Source organism: Moschus berezovskii, chromosome 14, assembly GCF_049115385.1.
Source record: "Moschus berezovskii isolate FMDL1 chromosome 14, NW_MosBer_1.0, whole genome shotgun sequence".
NCBI classification, from domain to species: Eukaryota; Metazoa; Chordata; class Mammalia; order Artiodactyla; family Moschidae; genus Moschus; species Moschus berezovskii.
The window spans coordinates 70,448,766-70,457,922 of NC_142473.1; the positions used below are offsets into that span (position 1 = coordinate 70,448,766).

At 50.0% G+C, this 9,157-nt stretch overlaps 1 protein-coding gene across 1 annotated transcript; it reads left to right on the plus strand.

Annotated features, from left to right (window-relative positions):
* The first annotated feature begins 1,998 nt into the window (after nucleotides 1-1,998).
* Nucleotides 1,999-8,954, plus strand: FJX1 (four-jointed box kinase 1). Its single transcript, XM_055422438.2, has one exon. The coding sequence runs from the start codon at nucleotides 2,117-2,119 to the stop codon at nucleotides 3,416-3,418; it is 1,302 nt and encodes a 433-aa protein (XP_055278413.2). The 5' UTR covers nucleotides 1,999-2,116; the 3' UTR covers nucleotides 3,419-8,954.
* The last annotated feature ends 203 nt before the right edge of the window (nucleotides 8,955-9,157 follow it).

A 9,157-nucleotide genomic window follows, 5' to 3' on the forward strand; every position in this document is an offset into this window, starting at 1 on the left:
TCAAGCAAAATCCCACATTTCAGTCAATATGGAAACACTTGAAGGTATACTGGGGCAGTTCTGGAAGTCTCTAGATGCCTCTTCAGATGCCTCCACTTAGTCACAAACCTTAGGGTGCCTGCCCTATAACTCTAGGACGTTCATTTTTGGGCAAATACAGTATAATTAGTACCAGGTAATGCACTGATGCCGGAGAAGGCAATGGCAAGCCACTCCAGTACTATTGCCTAGAAAATCCCATGGATGGAGGAGCCTGGTAGGCTGCAGTCGGTGGGGTCGCTAAGGGTCAGACACGACTGAGCGACTTCACTTTCACTTTTCACTTTCACACATTGGAGAAGGAAATGGCAACCCACTCCAGTGTTCTTGCCTGGAGAATCCCAGGGATGGGGGAGCCTAGTGGGCTTCCGTCTATGGGGTCACACACAGTCGGACACGACTGAAGTGACGCAGCAGCAGCAATGCACTGATGCGGTTGAAAACCCCCGTGTGCATCTGATGGGGGGGATAAAGGCAAGAGAAACGTGTGAAAGGCAACAGATTTCAAACCCTTGCTTTCAGAGATGGAATCCACCCCAACCCCTCCTCTTGTGTCTTACCTGAGAATCTTGGTTTGGATCTGGGACAGAGTCTCATGCACAGAGCTAAAAGGGAGAGCCAGTTCTTGTCCAAGAACTTTCCTGGTGAACTGAACCCAAAATTGTCTGGAAGACAATGTGGTTTGCTGTTTTTTTTTTTTCATTTTATTATTATTTTTTGGTCCTCCACCCTCTTCCCCAAACACTTCTTCCCTTAAAACCATTAAATCAGGAAGTCAAAAGCAGTATGGTTGTTGCTTTTTCATTTGTTGAATTGAAAATCATACGTGGGGCATAAAGTGATTAGCTAAATGACAGTGAGCCTTTAAAAATAAGAATGCCGGCCACTTGACTAAAAATAGTGAACTTTCCTGATAGAGGGGAAATCAACCTGCATACTACTTGGAGACCCCCGTTAGAATTTTAGTTTCTTCACTTGCTACCTCTGTGGTCTAGAGCAAGCCCGATCCTTTCCGTGTCCCCCACGAGCCGAATCGTGTCATTCTTAAGAGAAATCGTCTCTAAGGCCCCGTCCCCTGGACTAAGTTGGATCTTGGGTTGTAAGGCTGTCATGGCAACCTAAACATCTCCCTAGACTGTGAGCTCCGTGAGCAGGGGACCGCATCTGTGGATTTTACTGTTCCGTGTCCATAACCGAGGACAGACGCTTTGTTGAATGAAACCTGCCTAGCTGTTCTTGCACAGAGAGGTCGAATTCCCAGAGAGTCCCTCGGGAAAGGGCGGGAGACCAATCTCAAAGCGCACAGGACCAGGGTAGTGAGCGCACTCGGGAAAGGCGGTGTCGGTTCAAAGTTGTTTCCTACAGATGGTTCTTCTAACCCGGCTGGAGTCACATCCTCTGTGGCTCGGAGAGCTCCCCGGGGATTTACATAAGGCAGGGTGAATCACACTATTGGAAACGGACAAGGCAAGAAGAGCCGCCCCCATCCACGCCGGGCGGCGCCCGGAGCTCGGTTGGGGGTTAGTCTGAACTTTGCAGGAGGGACTCCGCGCCCACTCCAACCCCGTGAGAGCCATCGGCGCGCCGTTCCCACCCCGCACGACTCCAGCTCCGTGCCGCCTGCTCCCACGCCCCCGCGCGGGCGCCTGCAGCCGGGCTTCCAGCTCCCGGCCCCTAAATCCCAGACTGAGTGTGGGGCCGCTTCTCCCGCTTGGAAGGAGCCATCGCCGCTTTAAGGGGAAGAGGCGGGGAAGGGGGCGGAGGGTGGGGGGCGGGGAGCGGCGGAGGGGGAGGGGGATTCCCCCGCCCTTGCTCCCACGTGGTCCGGGCGCCTGTGAATCGCGCCCGCCGGAGGGTCTCACAGCGAAATACAAAAGCAGCTGGGAAGCGGCAGCCAGGCGAGTTCTCAGTGCCGGGCGGAGCGCTGGGCAGAGCCCCGCAGCCGCGATGGAGCTGAGGCGCCCGGAGCCCCGGAGCCAACGCGCTGCCGGGCCCGCCTCGCCACCGGGACCCGGGTGCCGGGGCTCGGCTTGAAGCGGCGGCGGCCCCGGCGCGGCCGCGGAGCACGGGCAGGAGGATGCGGGGCGCCGCCGCCACCGCCGGGCTCTGGCTGCTGGCGCTGGGCTCGCTGTTGGCGCTGTGGGGCGGGCTCCTGCCGCCGAGGACGGAGCTACCCACCTCCGGGCCGCCCGAAGACCGACTCCCGCGGCACCTGGCCCGGAGCGGCAGCCGGGAGCCCGCGCCTCGCTTTCCTCTGCCCCCGCCCCTGGCGCGGGACGCCCGCGGCGGCTCCCTGAAAACTTTCCGGGCGCTGCTCACCTTGGCGGCAGGCGCGGACCGCCCGCCCGGGCAGCCCCCGGGTGAGCGCAGGCGGCACGTGCCAACCGGGCGGCCCCGGCCGGAGGAACGCGCTGCGGTGCACGGGGGCGTCTTCTGGAGCCGCGGCCTGGAGGAGCAGGTGCCCCGGGGCTTCTCGGAGGCCCAGGCGGCGACGTGGCTGGAGGCGGCGCGCCGCGCCCGGGTGGTGGCCCTGGATCGCGGGGGCTGCGGGCGCAGCTCCAACCGGCTGGCCCGCTTCGCCGACGGCACCCGTGCCTGCGTGCGTTACGGCATCAACCCGGAGCAGATCCAGGGCGAGGCCCTGTCCTACTACCTGGCGCGCTTGCTGGGCCTCCAACGCCACGTGCCGCCGCTGGCACTGGCCCGGGTGGAGGCTCGGGGCGCGCAGTGGGCTCAGGTGCAGGAGGAGCTTCGTGCCGCGCACTGGACCGAGGGCAGCGTGGTAAGCCTGACTCGCTGGCTGCCTAACCTCACCGACGTAGTGGTGCCCGCGCCCTGGCGCTCGGAGGACGGCCGTCTGCGGCCCCTGCGCGCCGCCGGGGGTGAGCTGGCCAACCGGAGCCGGGCGGAGCTGGTGGACCTGGTGCAATGGACCGACTTGATCCTCTTCGACTACCTGACGGCCAACTTCGACCGGCTAGTCAGCAACCTCTTCAGCCTGCAGTGGGACCCGCGGGTCATGCACCGCGCCACCAGCAACCTGCACCGCGGCCCCGGCGGGGCGCTGGTCTTTCTGGACAACGAGGCGGGCTTGGTGCACGGTTACCGGGTGGCGGGCATGTGGGACAAGTATAACGAGCCGCTGCTGCAGTCGGTGTGCGTGTTCCGAGAGCGGACGGCGCGGCGCGTCCTGGAGCTACACCGAGGCCAGGACGCGGCCGCCCGGCTCCTGCGCCTCTACCAGCATCACGAGCCTCGCTTCCCGGAGCTGGCCGCACTCGCCGACCCCCACGCTCAGCTGCTGCAGCGCCGCCTCGACTTCCTTGCCAAGCACATTTTGCACTGTAAGGCTAAGTACGGCCGCCGACCCGGGACTTAGCATTACCCGGAGGAAGCGAGCGTGTGAGACCCCTGGCTGGGGGATGGATGGTGGGGGGGAAGGGCCGTCGCCTCTGCCACCTCCTGGGGACCAGCCGGCCAACGCCCAGCCGGTGACCCGAGCGCGAAGGCGACCGAAAACTCCCGCTTCACCCACCTGCCCCTTTCTCGCAGTCCCAAGCTGTTTCCTTTCAAAGTTCTGGGAGGATGAGCTCACCCAGCCTATAAAAGGATTCTTTCCTGTGCCAGCACGGAGTTTGCATCCAAAGAAACTGGCTGCTGCCGGAGTTTGGCCCCCGGGTGGCCGTCTCGGTAGGAGATACAGCCCCTTCCTTGGCAACCCCTCCAGCCGCCCCTTGCCCGAAAAAGGAAAACTTCTATTGGAGCCATTGAGCTAATTCTGCAGTTTCCTACCGATCGCCGCGCTGGTGGCCCCGGAGCAGGGCTCTGACATTGGCTGGTGGAGCCCCCTTCCTGTGTTCTCCCTTTGTTCCGGCTCCGTGATGGTGAGGTCACTGTTAAGAGCTGGGGAACCGCTCCGATAGGACAAAGGGAGCAGGACCTACAGAAAGGGGGGAGTCCTGCAGACCCTGGCGGTTTGTCTGACTTGTTCCTTAACAGCTTGTCGCCTTGGCCTGAAGGCTACAAATGCAGGACTGCCTGTGTGCACCGAGTCAAAGAATGAATTTCTAATCCCTCCCCCATCCCAATCGGCCAAAATTTTGACAATGAGGATGTTCACCAGAAGGAAAAAAAATCCGTTTTATGCACTTTACTTTGTTTTTATTTTAATTTTTTATTAAGAAAAACTTTTTTTTATTTGACAGAATTTGCCTTCTATGTATATATGTGCATAAAGTATGGTGTAAATATACTAAACAAACTTATATTTCAATAAAAGGGAGTTTAAAATTTAGAATTTAATTCCTGTGGTTTTAACTATTGGAGGTACCTGACATCCTACCTAGTTTTTTAATAAGCTTTAGGGTTTCTCCCTTGTGGATGTGCTTTTACAACAAAGGACACATGTATATCCTAGCTGTGACCACAGAACTTAAGAGAGCTGAACAAAGGCAACAGCAGATTCCCTGTCCTGCTCACTCAAATGAATCCTAATGCTGGAAATTTCAGAGTTCAGCAGAGAACGTGGGGGATGGTGGACAAAGACATGGAAGGAAATTATTCTATTTCCTGGCAAATAAAACTTTGATATAAAAGGATTTCACTGTAATAAAGTCCTATATTAATCATTTGGCAATATGATAGAACCAGATGTGCAGACTGAAATATGACAAATGCCCACCCCTCTTAAGCTTAACTACCGTGGTCATGTTGCACCCGATTTTCAGCATTGTAATTACCGCGCATCTCAATGTGTACCGATAATAAGTTGAGCACATGTTGCAAACAGGTAGAGAAAGTCATAAATTAATTCTTCTCTTTAATCTCCCAGCATAAATTCCATTGCATCCAGGAGATCATACTCTCCAACATCTGGACTCATCCGGCTCTCTTAGGAGATTGTACTGGTCAATACCCCCCACCAGCCCTCCTCCCCATCCTACCCCCCCAGGTACTGACTGCATGGTCCCCTCGGAGCAGCCATTGTCAGACCAGGAAAGTGTGTAGTACTTTGTATATGGCACGTGGACCCTTAACTTCTTGGAGATTTCAAATTTAGAAAACATCTTTGTATTTTCTTAAGCTTCCTTTTGACCCATAGGGGAGAGGAGAGGGAGGCAGTTTATTAATGTATCTTTTTAATGGCCCATTGTTGTTTTATCTTGGCATTTTATTTGACATGTGAGTCCAAATGATCTTGCCTGTTATCTTCTTTTTATTTAACGACCTCTAACTCAAAGCAACTTTTGGCTACTTTAATAGATTTTTATTTGACTTGCATTTGTAAACCTGGGGTTTTATAGACTCATGATGGTATTAAATCTCTAGGTTTCCCATCTCACTGTGCATTACAACACAGCATGTAATTTAACCATTTAATGCCATCTTATGTTTCAGTGCCTCTGCTAAGACAAACAGTCCATAAACTTTGTGGTGTAAGCCAAATATTTTCACAATACAGCCGCAGACAGTAGTGATAATGGGAAATCTTTTTCAAGACATTGTTAATGTGAAAACTCTGATAGTTACATCTTTCAAAAAGAAACATTTTCCATTTCTGATGATTAATAATTGTGTGAGATTTGCTGCCCAAATCAATAGAGGCTGCTCCGACAAAAGGATAAATATTCAGTAGTCTACATGTTCACCCGACATGTTCGTGGAGAAAAACCATGGGCAGAGCGAGGTTAGAAGTTTCACAGATGCGCAGGAAATACACCCTGACTCCCATTTAACTTCAGCACTGGTACACTCTGGGCCAGCAGCATTCTCCGCATTCCTCCTGAACTTCAGTTCCAAGCCCAGACTTGACCATGGTTAACCCAGAGCAAGAAACTAAGCGTAATTTAAATGGTTCTTCTCAGATTCTTTAGTGAACCATTTCTGCCTGTTTGAGAAATAAGTTTAATTACATGGTGGAGTTGTTAAGGGAACCAAAACTTAATTACAGAGAAGAGGTTTTAACTGTTGCTATTCCTTGTGGATAATCGGTAGGCTGTGACATGAAAAGATCAATTAACATTTTGTCATGGTCAGTGAATGCTGCTAGGACCAAATCATTTTTCAGATGAAAAAAAAACAACTTTCAGGCTGTAGCATGATGTAAAAGAGTAATGAGTTCTGCAGGCAGATTAAATTCTGAATTCTGTCCCTCACCTCTTTACTTTCAGCAAGTCATTTAATTTAGTTCTCTCATCTATGAAACGGAGATTCAATCAGTATTGTGGGATTTAAATGTTAACATAGAAAACATAAGGATACATAGAGGTACTTTAAAAAAATCTCACTTCCTATTGCTCTTTAAAAAAACAAAACTCTTGCTTTCTTACACTTAAGTAAATTTCTACTAATTTTCATTATCAAAGTCAAATTTAGAAGTTTCTGAGTACAGGTCCAGTTTTTGAAATTAATAATAAACTAATTTTTAAATGATTGAGAACCCTCTCCTAGCATACAATCCTGAGCAAAGCACTGGATCCTATGGCCAGGGGCACAGGTTTGATTTCTATATGAGCTTGAGTGGGTGGTTTCAGGACCCAAGGAGACCCCTTGCACCAAAGGCAGCTGCACCGCAAATATATGAGGGTGATTTTTTTCAAGAGTAGATGGCTCATTGAAAATCCATCACCACTTCTGGAAAGCATCAAAAAGTGATGAATCTTTGCAAGAAGAACAATCCTCCTCCCAATTCCTTCTGCCAAGAGAAAGTAGGCAATTGACCTTTACTCTCTGGATCTGACTGTTGATTAATGCACTTTGTCAATGACATAGTTCTAAACTCTATTAAGAGTGCTTGCCCTTCTGTCTTCGGATCCTGAAGAAAAACAAATTATTTTAACACCTCTCAACACTTCTCCACCTTCTGCCTAGGACTGCAGCTAGGAGAGTCCTCTTAAGGCCTAGAGGTTGATTATTTGGATTAAATGAGTAAATATTTGTAATATTCTCGGAACAGTGCCTGGCACAGAGTAAATGTAATATAAATGTTTGCTTATTCATGGAGTAGATAGTTTTCTTCTCTAAGTCAAAAGCAGAGGCATTTTGAGTCCCAGACAGGATCCTCTTTCATAATCCCACTGTATCTGCAGTCACAGAACACTTTCTACATGCTTCTATTTTGGTTCAGGGAGACCAGCCAGAGTGCAAGAGTCTGGCAGGAGTTACCTAGAGCCCACAGTTGTCAGCTGGTCGCCTCCTTTCTGAGAATACTCTTGTATGAGTTGTCGGCAGCAACCACCTCTTTTTCACAGGGAGGCTGTGCTTCTATTTCTCAAATGGCTCGTCAGCCCCAGGGAGCAGTAAGCTGTGGAACTGTGCACCTTCCGAGCTACCCAATTGCCATGCATCATCCAAGCCTGGGCACAGATTATTTATCCCTCCACACACCTGCCCCACCCTACAGAACCACTGATCCTGGGTGTGCAAGGTTGGCAGGAGCATGAAAGGAGAGGGGAGTCCAACTGATCCAAAAGCACAGGAATTTCTCCAGGAAGGAATAGAATGTCAGCTGCCAAAGTGGCATGGAAACCACAGGGCAAGAATTGACACCCACCTCCAAGAATGCTTTGATCATTAAAGTCAAATGGAAAGGACATTGTAAGCCAGAGAGGAGGGCTGTTTATGAGTCATGGACTTGGGAAAGTCATTTCCCCTCTGACTCCAGGTATCTTACCTGGAACAAGGGGTGTTAGATTAGATTGGCAACTTCACAGTGTTTCTCACCAGAACCAAATGGCAACCCACTCCAGTATTCTTACCTGGAAAATCACATGGACAGAGGAGCCTGGCGGACTACAGTCCAGGGGTCACAAAGAGTCAGATACAACTGAGCGACTAACAACATAACATGCCCTTGTATGTGTTGTCATATGCAACCCCCTCTTTTTCACAGGGAGGCTGTGATTCTATTTCTCAAATGGCTCATCAGCCCTAGGGAGCAGTAAACCGTGGAACTGTGCACCTTCTGAGCTACCCAATTGCTCTGGATCATGCCAAGTAAGACACACTTTATGTTGTAACCCAGGATGCACGCGAATGCATACACACACGCACACAAACACACAATTGAAACAAAACTGTCACAAAACAGTCTATACAACACACTTTTAGGTTCAATTCAATTTTATTCTATTCCTCCTCTTCCTCTACTCCCAATGCTAGTCCTGACCCTCTAAACTGATTTAATAACTCATCAGTGCAGTATAGTCTATCCTAGGCAAAACACTGGATTAGGTGGTTGGTAAGCTCCTTTCCAGCTTCCCTGGTGGCTCAGACAATAAAGTCTTCCTGCAATGCAGGAGACCTGGGTTCAGTCCCTGGGTCAGGAAGATCCCCTGGAGAAGGGAATGGCAACCCACTCCGGTATTCTTGCCTGGAGAATCCCTTGGACAGAGGAGCCTAGGGGGCTACAGTCCATTGGGTCACAAAGAGTCAGACACAACTGAGCAACTAACACTTTGCACTTTTCAAGCTCCTTTCCACCTCCAAGGTTTAGGGAAGTTCCATTTATAACCAGTTCACCACCTACTGTAATTTTTCCCCGAAGGGAATCCAGGCAGATTTCAATTTTGTACATTTTCTAAAAACAAAAGACTGTAGTATATTGCAAAACGTAACTGGAAGAACTGCTCAAAATCTCACCTAGGGTCTTTTCATAAACACCTTTAAAATCCCCTAAATGTGGTTGGAATATAGCTTTCAGTTTGTTCCTACCATGTGTGCAAATGTTGTGAGGCTTTGGAAGGGAAAAAAATTCTTTGCATCTCTGCTTCAACATGGCCCAAGGACGACTCAAGAGGACGGTTTCTTTTCTGTGTATTCATAAAGATCAGATGTAAGAGTCATAATTTTTTAATGTGACTGTTTTACCAATTTCTCTTTCTGTGTCCTGCTGTGGGGGAAACTGCATTAATAAACTATGTCTCAATGCTGCCTAGCTGGAATTTTTTTCTCTGCAGGACTCCTCCAAATATAGCTAAAGGAATGCTCATTTTATTTATCTTTTCAACTTTCTTTCCATTCTGGCTATGTCTTCTTGATATTTTTGAATTTTTTCTCTTAATGGCACCTTAATTTGGGGGGAGAATAGAGAACTAATTGTTCATTGAATAACAGCGAC

Bases quoted from the DNA above. Each gene is read 5' to 3' on its own strand.
- FJX1 (XM_055422438.2), top strand. From the start codon at position 2,117: ATGCGGGGCGCCGCCGCCACCGCCGGGCTCTGGCTGCTGGCGCTGGGC.